Source organism: Polypterus senegalus, chromosome 3, assembly GCF_016835505.1.
Source record: "Polypterus senegalus isolate Bchr_013 chromosome 3, ASM1683550v1, whole genome shotgun sequence".
Lineage (NCBI taxonomy): Eukaryota > Metazoa > Chordata > Cladistia > Polypteriformes > Polypteridae > Polypterus > Polypterus senegalus.
The window spans coordinates 180,131,279-180,154,357 of record NC_053156.1 but is presented as its reverse complement, the minus strand read 5'-3'; the positions used below and the strand labels follow the sequence as shown (position 1 = coordinate 180,154,357).

The 23,079-nt window shown below is 40.4% G+C and overlaps 1 protein-coding gene across 1 annotated transcript in view; it reads right to left on the bottom strand.

Annotated features, from left to right (window-relative positions):
• Positions 1–2,009, bottom strand: part of LOC120525723 (constitutive coactivator of peroxisome proliferator-activated receptor gamma-like) — a 147,020-nt gene extending 145,011 nt beyond the window's left edge. Inside the window, exon 1 of the mRNA XM_039748268.1 lies at positions 1,888–2,009. Coding sequence (XP_039604202.1) covers positions 1,888–1,927 — 40 coding nt within the window. The 5' untranslated portion in view covers positions 1,928–2,009. The remainder of the gene's footprint in view (positions 1–1,887) is intronic.
• Between the last annotated feature and the right edge of the window lie 21,070 nt (positions 2,010–23,079).

Sequence of the window (23,079 nt, the reverse complement as noted above, 5' to 3'; positions counted from 1 at the left end):
TTCTACCTACACGGGAAGTTGGAGAATTAGTGATGAGTCAGTGAGTGAGTGAGTCAGTGAGTGAGTGCTTTGCCTTTTATTAGTATAGATATATACACATATATATACATACATATATATATATATACACATATATATATGTGTATGTATGTTTATATATATATGTTTATATATATATATATATATATGTTTATATATATGTTTATATATATATATATATATATATATATATATATATATATATACACACTCAGCAAAAAGAAACGTCCTCTGACTTTCAACTGTTTTACTTTCAGTAAACTTAATGTGTAAATATTTGTATGAACAGTTAAAGAGTCAACACCATAAGACATAAACTAAAAATGTTTCACAATGTGTCCCTGAATGAAGGGAGGCTCAAAATCAAAAGTACCAGTCAGTATCTGTGTGGCCACCAGCTGCTTGAAGTACTGCAGTGCATCTCCTCCTCATGGACTGGACCAGATTTGTCAGTTCTTGCTGTGAGATGTTACCCCACTCTTCCACCAAGGCCCCTGCAAGTTCCTGACATTTCTGGGGGGAATGGCCCTAGCCCTCACCCTGCGATCCAACAGGTCCCAGACGCGTGCTCAATGGGATTGAGATCTGGGCTCTTCCACTGCGAGGATGATCAGCTGTCCTTCCTGTCTCCCTGTAGCGCTGTCTTAGGCGTCTCACAGTGCGGACATGGCAATTTATTGCCCTAGCCACATCAGCAGTCCTCATGCCTCCCTGCAGCATGCCTATTGCACGTTCACGCAGATGAGCAGGGACCCTGGGCATCTTTCTTTGGGTGTTTTTCACAGTCGGCAGACAAGTCTCTTTAGTGTCCTGCGTTTTTAGAACTGTGACCTTAAATGCCTACTTTTCTGTAAGCTGTTAAGGTCTTAACGACCATTCCACAGGTGCATGTTAATTAAGTGATTATGGTTAATTGAACATGCATGGAAAACATTGTTTAAACCCTTTACAATGAAGATCTGTAAAGTTATTTGGATTTTTAAAACATTATTGTTGAAATACACAGTCCTGAAAAAGGGACGTTTCTTTTTTTGCTGAGTATATTTACATATGTATGGATATGTGTGTGTATATATATATATATATATATATATATATATATATATATATGACAGCAACACTCATCACTCACAACAGTGACAAAACAATTACATTGACAATTATGTTACGTTATTTTAAAAATGTTTCCCTTTCTTTTTCATTACTTCTTTAACACACTACTTCTCCGCTGCAAAGCGCGGGTATTTTGCTAGTATGTATATGTATATATATATATATATATATATATATATATATATATATATATATATATAAACACTGTGCAACACTGAATAAAACCACATTGCAATATGTGCATACAATTTTGTATATATACACATATTTCTATATGTGTGTATTTATAGACATTTAAACCTTGAATTTTGATCTTAGGTCTCCTAACAGCAGTAATATAAAGAAACTGTAATGTGTAAATATATTTAAGCAAGACCAGTTAGTAAGTGGCGTCTCGAAAAGAGAGGAAAGCACCATTGATCATTATCAAAAGGCAAATCGAAACCTCATATACCGGGTTCTGTATACAGTTTATTGTTTCTGTAGACAAGCAATTTATAATCTATAGTCAATCAGTCTAATTACAAAAAGCAAAAAAAAACTAAGATATTAACTCATCTAGCATAAAAGGTCCTGTAGAAAACAAGTACGAGAGTAATATAATTTTAAGCATGTAGAATCTTCGGTATAATCTATTCTGCAAATTTTAAAATAGTAAAATTATACCAATAATTCTGGGAAAACAATGAACTTTTTACATGTGGCAGTATTTCTGGCATAAGTTTAAATTTATACCTGGAAGATTAAGTGGTATGATGTTAACCATTTCTGGCATTTGAAGAGCATTTCCTGGGTAAACAAACCACTCCTTCACCTCTGATATTGACTTACTGCTGTCTGAAAGAAAAAAAACAATAATTTTATTACTTTTATCCACTGTAATCTGCATCTGCATATTTTTTGGGACTACTGTAGCAGAGGCAAAAATTACACTTATGTATCTCAATTAGCAGAAAGCAATTACAGCGGAGGAAACAGTTTTCAGTAACAACGAAAAATATTACAAGATCATATCACTTTTAACTTCTCATTGATCTAAAGAAATTAATGAGTATGCAATATTTTTTCACTTTTTTGGCAAAGTGCACTTCCCATTCTCTGGCCTTCAAATAATTGAATTAAGTGGGTGTAGATAACAGACTGATTAATGGATCGTGCTCTCCCCATAAATACAGTTAAAACAAAACACAGTATAACACTTAACACAAAGCTTGAAAGTTAAATATTTTTACAATTACATCATTGCTTAGTAAAAACTAATTCTTAACTTTATTAAAAAAATGATTTATAATCAGCACTTTCTGTGAAACATTCAGGAAAATCCATGATGGACAATGAAGAAGAGAATATGCACATAATTATTAGCTCATATGCAAAAATAAGTCAAACAAAACCTTGTTTAGCTTAGTCAGAAAGGTGGAGTAAGCTTAATGGATAAGTTTGGCATTTTTTTATGCCTAAGAAAATTCTTCACAATCGTTGTATGCATTAGTTTGTTACTTGAAACTGTGCTCTAACATAAAGCATTTTTCACATAAAGGTGAATTTACATTACAACGAAGTGCCAGGGACCAAAAAAATATTTTGTGGTAATGAAAATTTCATAGTAATGATATTCTGTATTTGTCGCTATAGTGCTTTTTTAAACTTGTGTCCAGGCGTTTTCAATCATTTTTAATAGCTTCTTTCACGTTAATTTTTATCTCCTCCTGTATACAAATTAGGCTGACAAATTGTTCTCAGCATTTACTTGTGATAACACACTTTCAGGGTGTAAATGATGCCCAAATCCAAAGACTGAAGCACTGGCATGCAATTGGGTAGGAGGAATTCAACACAATTCATCTAAATGTGGAGGCATGTTGTGGGCAGCACAGTTATCAATTTGAAGCCGAATCATCCTTTTCTTCTTCTTCTTATTTTGAGGTTTCTGAACTCTTTTGGGACCAATACTCCACCCAACGGGACGACATACTGAAGTGCGTCCCAAGGCAACCGCAGGCTCACAGTGCAGCAGCGGAGTGCTGCAGAAGCAAATCCGAAAAGATCGTGGTTGCACTATAAATCCCTGTCTTGCACACCAAAACATTAGGCTGAGTCTCAGTGCCTAAGCAAAACCAGCTTTATTCAGCTTGAAACAGGAACAGCACGGTTATTAATTGCAGCAGGATCTATCACCCTTCAATACACAGACAAAGCAATCAGGCAGGGTTGTGTCTAGGTTAGTGGCCAAGTAATATTGTTCCCTGCATTTACAAGGTTCCTTGCAACACCCATTGTGATCTTTTCAGAGTTGCTTTGGCGGTGAGCCGCAGCAGTGGTGTGAGCCCGCTGTTGCTTCGGCAATGGATAAACAATCTTCCACAGACACGGTGATCGCACTTTGGGACGCTCTTCAGAGTGTCGTCCCGTTGGGGGAGGCCCCAAAAAAGTTTAGAAACCTCACAACATAGACTTTGCTTTTTCTTGAATGAGTGGGGCACTAATAGGAATATTTCTTGAACAAGCATCACTAAAACACATAAAAACTGCTTTTATGACATCTTCAAATACAGCAGATCACTTATGTTTGCACTGAGGCCCAAGGCTTGCAACCCAAGATTTTTCTTAATTTTTTGCTCGGTCTTTCAAGAAAGTTGACAGTGTCAATGACGAAATTCAGATTTCTCTATATCTATCTATATATCTATCTATCTCTATATCGAGATAGATAGATAGATAGAGATATATATATATATATATATATATATATATATATATATATATATATATATATATAGATATATATATATATAGATATATATATATATATATAGATATATATATATATATAGATATCTCTCCTCTTTAATTAAACCCCTGTGTGCGCCCAGGTGTCAGTGTGTGTGTGTCTTTTGGTGAAGTGCGCATGCGCGAGGCTCGGTGCCACACGCACGACCGGCATCGTGGATGCGCACACACACTGAAAGCTGAGCACACAGTGAATGGCGTAGTCGCGGCGGCGCATGATAAGCAAATAAAGGACAGCATTGCTGGGGAGAGTGCCGATTGGGTAGTCGCAGCCGCGCATATAAAATCCATAGCTGGGGAGAAGCCACACATACTGCCCCGTGCATGTTTACTAACTAACTATCTACTAACAACATGCCACCCAAAGAAAAAGGACACGTCAAGTAGGACAAAAGACACAGACACTCAAATTGTATATAAGCAACATCTCCTTGAAGAATGGTCAGCTCAGCAAGTAAACATTAACAAAAGAAAGGCTGAAAGACAAAGAAAAATATGAGTAAATAGAGCGATTGTAAAACAGAAAATGAGCGCCAGAATATTCCCCGTATTGATTTGGCTCTATCCTCTACTAATTTACCCTTTACCATAAGAAGGCGACAATTTCCAGTTACATTAACCTTTGCCATAACAATTAATAAAGCTCAAGGGCAAACCTTAGAAAAAGTTGCCATTTACTTGCTAGAACCAGTATTCAGCCACGGTCAGTTATACTGTTGCATTATCAAGAGTTAGAAATTTTACAGATGTTGTTCTCAACGTTGTAGATGGTCCTGAACAAGAGTGTTTACAAAAAATGTTGTCTATAATGAAATTTTATTGAAAAATTTACTGAGATAAATAAATAAAAACATTTTCCTAAATATCTTCTTCAGATATTTGTGTATTTACACTAAGGCAATATTAATTATACTTACTGTATTGTCATATACGTTTCTATTTCATTTTTAATATTATTTTACTTTAGGCTTCTTGCAAAAAATATTTTTAACATAAAAATTAAGACAACAAACAGAATGAGGTCAAGGTCCCTTACCATTTAATATAGACTGTTCCTAATAATGTTTATGCAATACTGTTCTAGCCTGCTATTGTAACGGGTTTAATGTCTAGTACATATATATATATATATATATATATATATATATATATATATATATATACACACACACACACACATACATATATATATATATATACATATATACAAACCGGATTCCAAAAAAGTTGGGACAATAAACAAATTGTGAATAAAAACTGAATGCAATGATGTGGAGATGGCAAATGTCAATATTTTATTTGTAATACAAAGTAGATGACAGATCAAACGTTTAATCCGAGTAAATGTATCATTTTAAAGGAAAAATATGTTGATTCAAAATTTCACGGTGTCAAAAAATCCCAAAAAAGTTGGGACAAGTAGCAATAAGAGGCTGGAAAAAGTAAATTTGAGCATAACGAAGAGCTGGAAGACCAATAAACACTAATTAGGTCAATTGGCAACATGATTGGGTATAAAAAGAGCTTCTCAGAGTGGCAGTGTCTCTCAGAAGCCAAGATGGGTACAGGATCACCAATTCCCACAATGTTGCGCAAAAAGATAGTAGAGCAATATCAGAAAGGTTTTACCCAGCGAAAAATTGCAAAGACTTTGCATCTATCATCATCAACTGTGCATAATATCATCCAAGATTCAGAGAATCTGGAACAATCTCTTTGCGTAAGGGTCAAGGCCGTAAAACCATACTGGATGCCCGTGATCTCCGGGCCCTTAAATGACACTGCACCACAAACAGGAATGCTACTGTAAAGGAAATCACAGAATGGGCTCAGGAATACTTCCAGAAACCATTGTCAGTGAACACAATTAACCGTGCCATCTGCCGTTGCCAGCTGAAACTCTACAGTGCAAAGAAGAAGCCATTTCTAAGCAAGATCCACAAGCTCAGGTGTTGTCACTGGGCCAGGGATCATTTAAAATGGAGTGTGGCAAAATGGAAGACTGTTCTGTGGTCAGACGAGTCACGATTCAAAGTTCTTTTTGGAAACCTGGGACGCCATGTCATCCGGACCAAAGAGGATAAGGACAACCCAAGTTGTCATCAACGCTCAGTTCAGAAGCCTGCATCTCTGTTGGTATGGGGTTGCATGAGTACGTGTGGCATGGGCAGCTTGCATGTCTGGAAAGGCACCATCAATGCAGAAAAATACATTCAGGTTCTAGAACAACATATGCTCCCATCCAGACGTCATCTCTTTCAGGAAGACCCTGCATTTTCAACAAGATAATGCCAGACCACATTCTGCATCAATCACAACATCATGGCTGCGTAGGAGAAGGATCCGGGTACTAAAATGGCCAGTCTGCAGTCCAGATCTTTCACCTATAGAGAAAATTTGGCGTATCATAAGGAGGAAGGTGCGACAAAGAAGGCCCAAGACGATTGAACAGTTAGAGGCCTGTATTAGACAAGAATGGGAGAGCATTCCTATTTCTAAACTTGAGAAACTGGTCTCCTCGGTCCCCAGACGTCTGTTGAGTGTTGTAAGAAGAAGGGGAGATGCCACACAGTGGTGAAAATGGCCTTGTCCCAACTTTTTTGGGATTTGTGGACACCATGAAATTCTGAATCAACATATTTTTCCCTTAAAATGATACATTTTCTCAGTTTAAACTTTTGTTTCGTGATTTATGTTCTATTCTGAATAAAATATTAGCAGTTGGCACCTCCACATCATTGCATTGAGTTTATTTTCACGATTTGTATAGTGTCCCAACTTTTTTGGAATCCTGTTTGTATATATACTGTAAACAAGCGCTTTATAGAGCCCGACCCGCATAGAATACGCAGAGGCACGTGTTCACACTCAAGATCTTTATTTTTCTTCAGCTGTGTGACACGCCTTCCCCGTGCCACACAGCCCAAACACAGTCCAACACAAACACACAAAGAAACCAAACACTTTCCTGTTTCCACCACTCCTCCCAGGCAACCTCGTCCTCTTCCTCCCGATTCTGGCCTCGATTGCTGGGAGGCAGGCCCTTTTATGCCCCACCTGGAAGTGATCCAGGTGCCTGACCAGCTGGTCTTAATTGCACCTCCAGGTGGGGCTGATAAACCGTCCAGTGTGGTGTCTGGATCTCTGCAGCACCCCCTAGCGGCCACCCCATCTCCCAACCGGGCTGCTGTGGTGGACTCCATGTCCCATGGAGCCACGGGGAGATTGAGGAGGAACCCACTGCCAGGAGACTGCCCCTGCGCCCGGGAAGGTATTGCAATGTCCATGATGGCTCCCCGGGGCGTATGCGGCAGAAGCGTCCCGCCGGGCATGGGACCCGCTGTCCGTCACATGGCCCCTCCCTCAGATGAGGCTTGTGGCTCATCGGCCTGCCCAGCGAGGCCGGTCTTCTCCAGGACGGGAGTCGGCATTCCTGGTTCCGCGCTGCCTGTTAAAACAGAATAAACAGGTCTGGGGCGTTGCCCGGCGCCCTCGGGACAAGCCCGCCAGACATGGCCACCAAGGCCACAGGTATAACACCGCCACCCTCCAGTACGGCCCCTCTGCATGCGGAAGCAGGCAGGGAACATCTGCCCTTCGCCTCCGAGGGGGGCTTGTGACGGTTCCGCCCCTCTGCAGTGCAGCCCTCCTTCGCTCCAAGCCGCCAGGCATACACTGTGCTATGTACGGGTTTCCGTTTCTCTTCCGTTCCCCTTTTCCTTTGGGTCACTGGCGGTCTGAGTCCCCTATGAGAAAAGGAGGGACCCCGCACCGCCTCGCCCCTTTAGACTGCCGCAAGACCGGCGCTGGCGGTCGGGCGGGTTTGTTTGGCAGCGGTTTCCACCTGTTGCCTCCCCACACGCCATCCGCCTTGCCGTCAGTCATAACAGCAGCCTCGTGTGGTGGCGGGTCCGCCTGACAGGCAGTACTAACCAACACCGCTGCCGCCGCCCGCCCCTTTTCTCTGCGGTGCCGGCTTCACTTACCTGCACCGCTTTGTCCTGCCGGTGGGAGGCTGGCCACCCGCCGTCACGGGCCATTCAGCCAGGGCCCCGCGCGGGATACCGAGCTTCTTCTCCAGCCCCTCCTTCGCCTCCGACAGGACCTGAAAAACTTGTAAAGGGACTGTAGGGCGAGGACAATGACTTCACCTCCCCTACAGCCCAAGAAACATTAATAGTGGCGGCGGCGGTGGATTTGGGCTCTCCGTGTAAGCCTCCGCCCGACGGCGTGCCAACAAGACCCTGTGGATCCCCACGGGCCCCTTCGGTAGTCTGGAGGAGAGGGAAGGGCGTCCGTCATCCCCGCCTGCCGATCCTCCTCAGCGGGTGATTGACACACGCCCCCGTTTACCTGCTTCTGGAAGCTGCTCCGCTCTCCTTGCGGGGCACCACGCTGGGAGCTTCGTCCGGGCTTTCCTCCGCCAGCCACTGGCTCAGGCCGAAGGGAAGACACAGCTCCGCCTGCGTTCTCTCCGAGCTGGCTTCGCGCCACGCCATGGACACTCGTCCCCCCTGCCCGCACCGGGTGCTTCGCCTTTGGCGCCCAGGAGGTAGGATGACCGCGGCGGAAAACATACCCGCAACCGTCACCTACCTCCGGTTGCAACCCGTCGCGGCGGACTAGCGTGGCGGCGTCTGCCAGTTGGCCTCTGTGTCCGCCTCGGCTTTTTCTTCCCCATGACAAAGCGCCTGCAGCAGCTCCTCGGCGGCTTCGGTTGGGTACTCTTGCGCTGGGTGACGCGTGCCTGCTTGCGGCCCCTGCCGTCGCGCGCTTCTCCCCTTCCTCGCGCTGTACCCTGCGTGTGCTGGCTCGCGGCCCCTGCCGCGTGTGCGCGCTTCAGTGCGCTGTGCTGTGTAGACCTGACTACTTGCCTCTGTAGCTGCGTCGGGAGCGCGCTCTCCGACGCCGCTGAGCCGAGAACCGTGCCCAGCTGTTGCGCCGCTATGCCGGGTCAGCAAATGTAAAACCGCAGGTTCCACCCAAATGGGCGGGCGGGATCCTGCCGACTACGCCAGTGTAAACAAGCGCTTTATAGCGCCCGACCCGGCATAGAATACGCAGAGGCACGTGTTCACACTCAAGATCTTTATTTTTCTTCAGCTGTGTGACCGCGTCTTCCCCGTGCCACACAGCCCAAACACAGTCCAACACAAAGAAACCAAACACTTTCCTGCTCCACCACTCCTCCCAGGCAACCTCGTCCTCTTCCTCCCGATTCTGGCCTCGATTGCTGGGAGGCAGGCCCTTTTATGCCCCACCTGGAAGTGATCCAGGTGCCTGACCAGCTGGTCTTAATTGCACCTCCAGGTGGGGCTGATAAACCGTCCAGTGTGGTGTCTGGATCTCTGCAGCACCCCCTAGCGGCCACCCCATCTCCCAACCGGGCTGCTGTGGTGGACTCCATGTCCCATGGAGCCACGGGGGAGATTGAGGAGGAACCCACTGCCAGGGAGACTGCCCCCAAGCGCCCCGGGGAAGGTATTGCAATGTCCATGATGGCTCCCCCGGACGATGCAGCGCAGAGCGTCCCGGCCGGGCATGGGACCCGGCTGTCCGTCACAACACATACACACATTCACACACATACTGTATAAATAAATATAAATATAAATATAAACAATATGAATATAAACTGCTCAAAAAAATTAAAGGAACTCTTTGAAAACATTAGATCTCAATGGATAAAAAAAATCATGCTGGATATCTATACTGATATGGACTGGGTAATGTGTTTGGAACAAAATGATGCCACATTGTTTGATGGAAATGAAAATTATCAACCTCCAGAGGGCTTAATTCAAAGATACCTTGAAAATTAAAGTGAAAAAAATGATGCGGCAGGCTAGTTCATTTTGCTGCAATAACTCAAAAATCATACTCTGTAGTTTGTAAGGTGCCCACATGCTTATATGCATGCTTGACATCGGGGCATGCTCCTAATTAGATGACAGAAGGTGTCCTGGGGGATCTCCTCCCAGATCTGGACCAGGGCATCACTGAGCTCCTGGACAGTCTGAGGTGCAACCTGGAGGCGGGTTGGATGGACCGAAACAATGTCCCAGAGGTGTTCTATTGGATTTAGGTTGGGACAGCGTGGGGGCCAGTCAAATGTATCAATTCTTTCATATTCCAGTAACTGCCTGCTTACTCTCTCCACATGAGGCTGGGCATTGTTGTGCACCAGAAAGAACCCAGGACTTACTGCACTTTTCTCCATGGCTTCTCTTGACCCTTTCATATCTGTCACATGTGCTCAGGGTGAACCTGCTCTCAATCTGTGAAAAGCACAGGGCCCCAGTGGTGGACCTGCCAGTTCTGGTATTCTATGGCAAATGCCAAACTTTAAAAATCAAGACGTTGGCACTATATCTGATCATGTTTAGCTCTGATGGGAGAGTGTTCCCCATGTGGGGAGAAAAGCACATGGCCGCAATATCTCCGGCAATCAGCAACTACCCTCTAAAACACATGGAGCTCTGACCTCTCTCTCAAAAACGTCAAACGTTACTCCTTAACAATCTGTAGATGACAATGTCTACTGAACAAACAGGTGTTGCTAGTTAAGTGGAAGCAAGGTGCACTCCCAAAACATGGCAAGATGTAGACCAACTCAAAGAGAGGCTGGCAAGTGAATGAGGAAGGCCATGTCCTCCCGCTTTCTAACTACATCTAAATCCATTAAGTAATTCTCTCGTGAAAAGCGGACAGACATACAGATGAATGCACTTGAATCACAAAATTTTTAAAACAGATTCTTAGCGAGTACCTATGGGCCAACGGTAACTTACATTCCAAATTTCAAGTCCCATGTCCTCATGGCTCGGGAGATTTTGTGATGAGTGAATCAGTGGTGTATATATATATATATATATATATATATATATATATATATGTGTGTGTGTCAAAAAGACACGTGTAACCAATGTAACTGTCAAAAACTAGTGAGCTATGCTCATTTTTTTTTCTGTCTATGATTTTTGCTACTGCATTCTGGACTAACTGCAACTGATTTATGTCTTTCTTAGGTAAACCAATTAGGAATGTGTTGGGGCCAGTTTATACACACTCAGAACGCGTATGTGCATGCATCATGGCTGCCACACATTCCCTGCGTTCGTTTCACGTGTCCTTTGAGCTTTAGTTCTATATATATTGCTCAAAAAAATTAAAGGAACACTTTAATCAGAGTATAACATCATGTCAATGAAACTTCTGGGATATTGACTTGGTCAGTTAACTACCAGAGGGGGTTGTTAATCAGCATCAGCTGCTTTGGTGTTATTGAAATTAACAGGAGCACCAGAGGGGGAACAATGAGACAACCCCCAAAACAGGAATGGTTTAACAGGTGGAGGCCACAGACATTTTTCTCTCCATCTTTTCAGACTGGTTTTTCACTAGTTTTGAATTTGCCTATGGCAAGTGTCACTACTGGTAGCATCATATGATACTTGGACCCTACAGAGGTTGCACAGCCCTACAAAATTATCTCCAGCAGGCCACTGGTGTGAATGTCTCTGACCAAACAGTCAGAAAGAGACTTCATGAGGCTGGCCTAAGGGCCGACATCCTCTAGTGGGCCCTTTGCTTACTATGTGGGTGCAGCCACGGGTTACTCCTAGTAATACATAAAACTTTAAATAATCTTTCTCCTTTCAATATTTTAGAATGCTTATCTTCCAATGTCAGGATAAAATGAGTGGTGAGGCAGTCATTTGTTGTTATTCAGCAAAAATTTAGAATATTTTACCAATAGAGATATGACAGGGTAATGCCGATTATTTTAAAAAAATTCCTAAAACCACACACATTTTTAGTTTGGCCTTTGCATAGCTATATTTTAGCTCTACCTGCAAAAAAACTAGTTATGGTTAAAAAAAAATCATACTGTCCAATGAAACTGCAATCTTTATTAATCTCTACTTTTATCTAGTTTCTATTCCAGTTCTTCAGTGGTGTTGTCTGCACCGCTGCCACCACCTGATCAAAAGTCCTATGCAGCTACTTGTGAGGTTTGAATGAAAGTAGATATCCTAACCTTCCATGAAAACCACTGCATTGAATCCTTTAAGAGAAAGCCTACATACACTGTACATACATAAACTACTTAACAATATTTAAGTTAAGCAGAATGTCCAGTGGGGGCTGGGTGGACTAGGGGCCTGGAACCTCTACAGATTGTTTTTTCTGTAGGTTAACTGGAATATTTTTATTTGTTCTGTCCACCCTGGCCAGCTGGCCTTATCATCAGACCATAACTTAGAGACTAAAACAAAAAAAAAAACTATTCTATAAAGACTATTAATTATTTTTGTATATAATTTATGCATTATTATTCCAACGGAATTAAAAATTTTTTTGCATCTGCCTACTTCTCTGACATCCTATAAACCGTTTTCAGTTGCATTGTTTGTATGAAAATGAGCTATAGAAATAAATGTTGCTGTTGTTATGAGGCCTTACCTATGTATTAAAAAGTTTCAGCATAACCTGCATTGTTTGATTTGTACTTTACACAACATTCTATTTAACCTAACATTTTGTTACCCTTTTTAATGGCTTCAGAACAGTGTCTGGAATTTGATAGTGACAGGTCCATAATAATTTATATATCCTTCTCATAACTGGTACTTCCGATTTTCAGACCTTCCCTTAAACTAAATTTTATCTGCCACATATCTGATCAAAATTGTAAGGAACTGTCTTTCTCCCTCTTGCATATAGTTACAATCTCTCTGGTAAGTACTACTTGCTTTTTAAACCCTCTCCTGGGACTTTGCCTAGTTAAAAAGATGATGTACAAGCTACAGGCACTCTAGTTGCCTTTTTTCCCTTTTTCAAGAATGGCAGAGCATGAAAGGCGGTGGATTTCGTCTGCCCTGATGTTCATCCTATTCGTGCAACTCTGCACGAATGAGGCATGCGTGCTATTGAAATGCAAAATGTAAGCTGCTGTAAAGCTGTATCTCCTCCACAGATATATGTTTCCTCATCCTTCAGGGTAAAATGTGCCTATTTTTTAAACAGCTATTTAAAAACACATAGGTAAGGCTATAAATAGCTATCCTGCTATACTGTGAGAAGCATTTATCACCTTCTGTGGTTCACTTCACCACAGGTATCCTCTGCAACCTTAACCAGCTTATGTATATTCCTGTCCAGATCATTTACGCATGGATGGATGGATGGATGGATAGATAGATAGATAGATAAATAAATAGTAGCACCTCAAGCACTGACCTTAATGGGAAACTGCATTTAATTTCACCTGATTCTGATAAGGTTCCCCACACCACCACCCTCTGCTTCCTGTGTTTTAGCCAATTCTGCATCCATCTACACCCTACATCCTGAACATCCACCTATTTTAGTTTGATGCTTAACCTCCCATATGGTACTTTATCAAATGCTTTTCTGAATGTCAAGATAAATAATATAATATACACCACTCTGATTGTATTGTTTTGTTGCTTCCTAATAAAATTCCAGCATGTTCGTAAAACACAACCACCCTCGTTTGAACCCATGCTGACTGTTGAGTAAAACACCTGTTCTTGCCATGTGTTACTCAATTTTGTCCTTAATAATTCTTCCATTGATTTACCTGTAGTGATTTGTTTGATTTGCCTGATCACACTTTTTAAATAATGGATTTAACATTTCTTTTGCGCAATAACTTCCTAAAAATGTACATCAATGGTTCATGTATGCACTCATTCCTTTAAGCATTAAAGAACAAATACCTGGTCCTGGTGATCTGATTGACTTCAGCCTATTTAATCTGAAGCAATACTTCTCCTTCTACAATTTCCAAATTACTTAGCACCTCTTTAATTTAGAGAATCTGCTATTTCACTGTTTGCATCTTTTAATTCCCCATTATTATTCGTGATACATTTCACCTCCTCCCTGACTGTTCTTTCTGTACTAAAATACAAAACAAATCTCTTTGGGTCATCTTTCGCCTTATCTGCAATATTTCTCTTGATCTGCCTCTTTTTTTTAGCTTCCCAAATATCCTTCTTAATGGTTACCCAATACTAGTGGTTCAATATCCTCTAAAATCTCAGTTCTATCTTGATTATTACAAACTACCCAACAGGATACCTAAAAGCAAAAATTAACAAATAAATATTTAATTAACTATTAAACAAATACGTTTTTTCGCTCACCTACTTTAAAAATTATATAACATTTTTTCTCCCTGCCTAGATATTCCATAAATTTCGCGAATTTCCCCTTGGGATTAATAAAGTATCTATCTATCATAATTCTTTGTAATTTTAATTTGTGTGCTGACCTGGAGCTATTAGCAAATTACAATTTGCATATATATATATATATATATATATATATATATATATATATATATATATATATGTATATAATATGCAAATTGTAATTTGCTAATAGCTCCACAATATACAGTATATAGTGGAATTGCCAATACAGATGATTTAAATTAACAAGACTGAAGTATATGTATTTTGGAACAAGTTTACATCAACATTAAAGACTATACCTAACCCCGTTTTTAGACAATCAGACCATACTGTATATTAATTCTGCTCCCTCCATCCAGTCAACTACTGAAAGCATTCAGAGCACACAGAGAAACTGTTGCAAGAACAGCTAAAACAAATGTTCTAGGACTGTTATGAAAACATGGGCTTTGCCTATCCTGGAAGCAACAGTAAATGTGAGGACACAAATTAACACAGATGCAGGCAGTGTGGTGTAGTGGTTATGGCTTTGGATTTCAAACTCTGAGGTTGTTGGTTCAAATCCCACTACTGACACTGTGAGATAATGAGCAAGTCACTTGATCTACCTGTGCTCCAACTGGAAAACCAAAAGAAATGTAACCAATTGTATCATAAATGTTGCAGGTCACCTTGGATAAAGAAGTCAGCCAAATAAGTAAATGTAAATACACTATACACAACAAGTAACCCTTTGCATAAGGAAAGTTTCGCACTGTACAAAATCTGGAAGACCAGAACTAATCTGACACAGTATGCAGCACAACTTCTGCTTCAGGCTTTGGTCTTGTCACATCTGGACATTATTGTAACTTGCTTCTGGCCGGAGTACACCATGTGCTATTAAGCTGCTGCAAATGGTCCATAATGCAGTGGTCCATCTTGTATTTAACTAGCTGATTTGGGCACATGTCATTCCTTTCTTCAAGTTGCTACATTGACTCCCTGTAGTAGCACGCATTAAGTTCAGATCCCTGATGCTTGCCTACAGAATAGTCAATGGCTTACCACATGAGTATATGGACACACTGGTGAAGCCCTATACTCCTCACCTAATCAGGATTGCCAGTGAATAACGTCTGGTGATGCCACCTTTTTGTGATATCAAGTCTCAATCCAGACTTCTGTGTAGTTCCTAGTAGGTGAAACGAGCTACCCTCCTCCATCTGTACTGCCTACTTACTCACTGTATTCAAGAAGCAAATGAAAACACATCTGTTCTATGAGTATCTGTCTAACGGATTAAACACTGTGATATTTTATATTGTTGGTTAATTTGGTATTAGATTAAGTTTAATTGCTTTATCGATTGTAAACTGTTATTATATTTTTTCACTTGCTAAACTAACAGGCATAGTCTAATGTTACTTGATTATGTTTACCTCTTTTGTAACTCACTTTGGATTAAAGCATCTGTCAGGCAAGTAAATGTAAATGTACTGATAATGTTGCCACAATGATAGAAACACAAACGCTGCTTTAATAGGAGGTAATTTTCTAGCAAAAATTCCCTGCAATGTACTTTAAATACTTGAAACAAGAAGATGCCCAGAGCAGCAGGGTACAACCTTAATGCTGGCATTAACATAAAAAAGATCCTCTGCAAAATAAAGAAAGAAAATGGTTTCTTTACCTATTCAAATTGAGAACATATATGGCCAAGTGTACATTAAATTTTTGGGTAAGACCAAAGTGGCATCTGTACTAACCCTGGACACCACAAATCCTATGACCATTCTGAAAATACCACAGTTGTAGTCTGTAACACCACTCTTTTACCAGATAACGGTGTCAATCTACATTTAACCTAAAAATAACATTTCTAAAGATGTGAATCCAGACTGGATTCTTGATCATTAACAAAAAAGCATAATGATTTGGTAGTGTGCATCTTTATTGACATCTTCAATATGTCTCTGGCTGATATAATAGTCCTCAATCTACTTTAAGATTACTATCACCATTCCCAGCAGTAAAGAAATCTACAGTCATTTGCCTGAACAAGACCTGGATAATTGCAATAATCTTGATTATTCTCAACTTTTTTTTAGTAACTAGTCAAAGTGATGATCAAGTTCAGCATACAGGAAAAATGGACTCTAATGGCTACCCTTAAAAGAAACATTTATGTGACAATGCTGTTTATTGTCTTTACTTCAGAATTCATGATCATTACTATTGAAGCTAGTTTTAGAGAACAGAGCACATTAACACTAACTCTCAATGATCTTGTCTTTTTTTGGACTTTGGACGTGCACTTTAAAATAAAACTAAATACAATTCAACTACTTTCTTTGTGCATCCTGCTGTTGTTTAGTATGAGCTATTGTTCGGTGAACACTCAAGACCAAAGTACAACTTATGCAATACAGTGATGAGGAATAAGGAATGTGTGTGTTTTGGACATCAAAAACAGAAGAGAAGCTTGTTTGTCTGGTGTCAGGTGTTTTATGCACCACGACAGAATGAAATGCAGATAAAACGTTATCATCATTTAAGCAATCTATATATATATATATATAAGCTATCTATATATATATATATATACACATATAAAGCAGAGTTGGGATCTGTGAGACTATGTTTGTGCAGGGATTGAGAGTTAAGGCGGGTGGGGGAGTCACATGATCATCTCTCCTCCCATTCACCTCATTTCATTCACTTCATTTTGCTCCGAGCTGATGCGGTCTTGCCGTTCTTTTTCCTTAGTGTTTAGTCCTCTCTCCTTTACTGATTTACTGTTTACTAGACGCAGTACTGACTGAACAGTATTTTTTCCTTAAGTGTTTCTACTTAGTGTTTCTTAGTGCTTAGTAGACGCGGTGTGCCGGTGTTCCTGGCGGTATTGCCGTTTACTATTGCTATCTATTTTCGTTTTTGTACTTTAGTGTTTAGTAGACTTTTACTTCATCTCATTTACTGTTGTTCCTGGCGATGTTGCCGTTTTTCCCATTTCTATGTTTTATGTAGCATGTTCACGAATTAGTCATAGAGAAAATGTATATATTTTGGCTCCAGGAGGACAAACCAAAAATGTTGTATATAAAGAATCTCTATAAGTTGCATGTAGATACATAATGATTCCAACTACAGTGACTGCAGCGAAGCGCACGTGGTCTGCTAGTTGTTAATAATTAAACATATGAGGACACGGTGTGGCAGCGCTAGCTAGTTCAGGGATTGTTCCTGCCTCGCACTGTATTCTTGCTGGGGCTGGCGCGACACTGAAAGGATTGATGGACAGAATAATTAAACATGTACTATGAAGACAGGGAGGCAGGAACAATCTCTGGACAGGGCGCAAGCTTGTCACTATCACTGAGCCACAGTGCTCTCATGTTTAATAACATGCTTTAACTCCTATCATCATTAATGTAATGGATTCTGTGTGAAGTCAGAGGAAGAGAAGCACGTAGTGATTCACACACATAGAAGAACAGATACAAAACAAAGCATTTAACACTAGAATTTCCAGAGCCTACGAAAACTTCGTAGTCCGTCCCCCCTTAAATCGCTTCTTAAAACCGTTCTCACCTCTCCGCCAGTGTCTTTTGTTAATCTAAATGTGCTGATGAAAAGCTGCAAGTAGCCGGCTATTCCATTCCCCCAACGAGTTAGAACGTGCACAAACTTCTCCCAGCTCATGCCTTGATTGATTATCTGGGAGTGAAGTGGAGTTTTAGAGTGGAAATAATAGATCATTATTTGGAATACTGTACACGCATTGCACGTGTGTTCCGTTTCTACAGTAATCCATGTAAACACATTTTTAAAACAGAAACGTTTTTCATATTGTAGTAGTAAATGACAAAATGTAAGCATAAACTATATAATGTATGAAGCCTGAAGTCCAAATATCAAACACTTTCACAAAAGGTACAAATATAACAAAACAAGTATGCTTTTATTTAAAAATATAACTGCAGAAAAAAGGCGTCTTAGCATGCCACATTGACACACACGTACTACAGCTGCCACGGTACCGTAATGGTGTCAACCGCTGACTAGTATTCAAAAGGTCATGAGTTCGATCCTGCACAATTCAGTTTTGAGAAGTAAACTGCTCTTATTCTTACTATTTTAGAATAAAAACATGCATTTGATTTCAGTGTGTAACAGCCGGTGTAATTTATGATACTTGTAAAGGTTAGTTTTTTTTTTTTTTTATTCACTTTTCATTCAGCGTACTTGTGACTGCATTCTTGTACCAATGCTTGCGAACTGAAGTGCCTTTGTGCAATTTTTGTGGCATTGCACGTCTATTTTTTTGAGCATGCCCGTGTCGCTCAAACACAGGAACATATGTTGGTGTACAAGTATAACAAAACAAGTACACTTTTATTCTAAACTATAAGTGAAGAAAAAATAAAGCAAGTTACAGTAGGCGGTTGATACGACAGCTTGTGTGGTGCAATGCTAAGACTGCTGATTTCGATCCGTGCTATATAAAATCATCACATTCAAATATTAACGATTCCACACACCCTTCCTACATTCACGACATGTGTACTTGTTGCAGTGTACACAGCTCTCTGTGCTATGGTTCCTATTACACTGAATGAGCACCTGACATTGTACTTTCTTCCCTATATAAATAACATTCGAGTATAGCGCGTCTCCAAATAAATCACATTTGAGTTATAGCGCGTCTTTATGTGAAAACAGCAATATCAGATGACGGGGGTTTCGTGAACGCGACAGAGAATGGAACTGAATTAAAAAAAAAAAAAAAGCTAACCTTTACAATTCTCATGCATTTACACTGGCTCTTACAGACTGACTAAAATCAAATGTATGTTTTTATTCTAAAATAGTTCAGTACATGCAATATTATTTGAAAACGAACAGCATCAGATTGGGTTTGAATACACGCTGACGCTGTTACAGAAGAAGTCAGCTTATTTAGTGCAGCAGTTTCAACGCACAGTACAGGCAATATTATTTGAAATCGAACAGTGTCAGATCGGGTGCATATTCAAACCCGATCTGACGCTGTTCGTTTTCAAATAATATTGCATTAGTGCGGTGATGTTTTTACATATATTGTCTCTTACATTCATCTTGCGGTTTGTAATCAGTGACGCGTGTTTTTTCCCCGATCTTGCCAGTTCGCACATGTTGCTGTATGCTGGTGTTTCTTTTGTACTCCAGGACATGCAGAGGACAGACTAGTACAGAGCAGTAAGTTCAGCGCTATATGCAATCAGACAGACAGACAGGCAGAGAAGGCACTAGATACATAAATAAACAGGGAAGGCACTGTATAATAGATATATAAAAAACAGCTAAGGGGATAGATATATAGATAGGTAGGAAGGAAAGGCACTATGAGATAGGCAGACAGGGAAGCTCCTATATAATAATAAAATTACTGTTATTACTATATAGATAGACAGGGAGTTCAGGCAGGCAAAACGGCGAAGGTTAAAAATAAATACATTTTTTTTCCAGCGGGGAATCGAACTCGGATCTCTTGAAGTACAACAAGTTTGCTGCGCTCTAAGTGACGAAATCTTACCAGTACGCCACGGAAGCTGTTGTAAAAGTCTTGAACCTTTTATGAAAGTGTTTATTTTCTCTTTGGCTGTCAGGCTTCACACATTTTATAGTTTATGTCTACATTTTGTAACATTTATTACTAAAATATTAAAAAGTTGCTGTTTTAACATTGTGTTTACACAGATTACTGTAGAAATGGAACACACATGAAATGCGTGTGTTCCAAATAACAATCTATTATTTCCACTCTAAAACTCCACTTCACTCCCAGATAATCGAGGCATGAGCTTGGAGAAGTTCGTGCAAAGTTCTGAGTCGGTGGGGGGATGGAATAGCCGGCTGCTTGCAGTTTGTTTTTATCGGTACATTTACAGGACAGAGGAGGCTGGCGGAGAGGCGAGAACAGATTTAAGAAGCGATTAAAGGTGGGACGGATCTACGAGTTTTTTCGTAGGCTCTGGTAATTCTAGTGTTAAGGTGCTGCTTTAGTTATGACGGTATTTGAGAAACTAGTAAATTAAACAATTTAAAGATGAAGTTTATGAAGTTCAACTTTAATGACAAAATAAACTACGAGATTAAAGTGGAAATTTCGAGATTAAAGTTGACATTGAGCTTTTCTCTGACTGTGTCCCTATTTTTTGTTCTTTTATCTATACCTTAATAATCTTATGACTCAGACGGTGGGCTACGACTCGCCTTTTCATGGCAACTTTGATATCTGTCAACTTCTTTTTTTATTTCAGGCACTTTGTGAACTTTTGAATTTCTCTGACACTCTGTGTCACTCAATCAACATTCTTTTGTTGTTTATACCACTTTCTAAACCAACAAATAATACGTTTTTCTTTTTATATTCATTTGCATATTCAAAGAGGCATAATTCTGGGAGAAGACGGGGCGGGACAGTAGGCGTGTGCACGTGCGTTTCTTTTCACACTGACTGGGATTTATGTAGCGGAAGAACATGGAAGTGGGCGAATGCACAAATTTATGCATCTGGATTTTTTTGTGCGTAAGTACATTTCCGCTTTTGTGCTTATGCCATGTTATAGTGTGAATTGCATGCAAGGCGTTATGCAAGAGGCACCAGAGCACCACACAGCCCTTTCCAGCGACTTCGTGTCCCTGACCCATGCTCTTCCAATCTATATGCTGACTTCATAGGAAAACAAACCAAAGAATGAATGTCACTGGTGGGGTAAGTAAACCTCTAGACAAGATGACACATTGATGATACACAGTTGTACCTCAAATTTAGTTCTGACATCACTTCATCTGTAAAACAGCTGTTGAAAGTCTTTGAGGACGTTAAATATTGGATGGTACAAATTTCTTGCTGTTAAACGAAAATAAAACATTATTTTTGGTCATCCCACATCTGCATTTGAAAACAGCTCTCAGTTAGGCTCCTAGGAAGCAATGATTCATAATGATATCAGGAACCTAGGTATCATCTTTGAGTCGTCACTAAGTTTTGAAAAACAAATCTCCATGGCAGTAAAGTTCAGGATTTATGAACTGAAGCAAATGTCTAAACTATAATCCTTTCATACTAACTCACGGACAGACTCACTCACTCATTCTCCAACTTCCCGTGCAGGTAGAAGGCTGAAATTAGGCAAGCTCATTCCTTACAGCTTAGTTACAAAAATTAGGCAGGTTTCATTTCGAAATTCTACGCGTAACGGTCATAACTGGAACCTACTTATGTACATATACACGGCAATAGCCTGCAGCTCAGTCACCGTGTGAGGCGGAGATGCATCCCTCATCGTCACGCCTCCCACGTAATTGAGTGCCTGCCCATATAAGGCAGTCAGTCAGCAGCAATCCAATAGACACGCTGCCGTTAAATATTCATGGGTGAAGGGCTGTGCTTATGCAAACGAAGATGAGATGGTCAGGGATAGACTAGTGTTTGGCACAAACTCAGCGAAAGGGCGAGAGAAACATTAAATAAAGCTGTAAATAAAGCTGTGGACATCGCAAGATCGTACGAGATAGCACAAGCACAGCTAAGAACCTTTGATGCATGTACTCCAAGCGGCTCATGTGAACTGACTGTGAACGCAGTACGCAGAGAACAAGCAAGACGTCCATAGAGCGCGGAGACTTTTAATCACGTGAATGTGTCTGCACAAAGTGGCGTCTCTTGCCCTGCAAAAATACTATAAAAGTCGAGCAGCCGGCGCGCGCGTGTAGCTGTGCTGGCCTTTGAGTCACTGACTGCGCTTCTGTCTTAAGTGAAAGTAAACACTTTTAATTTTTTCCTCCATCCCCTGAGCTATAGCCCAGACAACTGCAAACACGGGATCCCTTTTCTAGAATGCGGCAAACTAATATTAAGGTGGTTCACATTTTTTTTTGCACACATACGATTATGAGGTCGTGGAAGACACACACAGGAGTGGAGGACCAACAGTGCCATCCCGGCAGGTTAATGGCAGGGCCGTGTCTCCAGTTTACACAAGACCTGCCGCGACAGTCCCCAAAAGGCGCTCATATCGTCAGCGAAGAAATCTCTCTACACTATATAAAAGAAAAAGGCAAGTTTCCATTCTTTACACCTTTTTTCCTTTTATCCCAAACTAAAGCCTTTCTCTCTTAACACTGCAGAGGACACAAAACAAATTTTCTTTAATTGCTGGTAATGCCGGTAAGGCACATTACCACAGGCAGAAATTTGGACGTTCACATAGAAAATGTAATTTCTATATAACACAGCCATCGTGTAGCGCCTTTCAAAAGGGATCTACTACCGAGAGATAATCCATATAAATTTTAGCTGCTGTTAGTACTACTTACCTGTTGTGTTATACCATCTTTAAAATGTAGTTTACCCGAGACCACTCCAGTAGTGTTCAATGTATCTTTACTTCTTAAAATGTTAATGTTTTACTGTTTAATAAGTTAGAGTATTATTTTATATTATATATATATATATATATATATATATATATATATATATATATATATATATATATATATATATATACGTGTGTGTGTGTGTGAGAATTTGTAGACTAGCAAAATATCCGCGCTTCGCAGCGGCGAAGTACTGCCTTAAATTTTTTATTAAGAAGAAAATGAAACCTTTTTAAACTGAGGGAAAATATACCAATAATTATTTGTTAAGGATCTCTTTGTATACCACATTTGCATTTCAGCCCTCTGGTTGTAATATGACAAAGCTGTGCGCTAAGCTTACTCTTGAGCATGCAACTTACAGTTGGCCATGTGAAAAGTAATCTTGTTTCAAATCTCACAGCTTGGATTGCTGCTGTCAAAATCGGTTTGAGTTTCATAGTTTGTTTCAATTACGACAGTATTTGCAGGACTTGTGTTAAACTGACATTTGGCATCTGTCAAG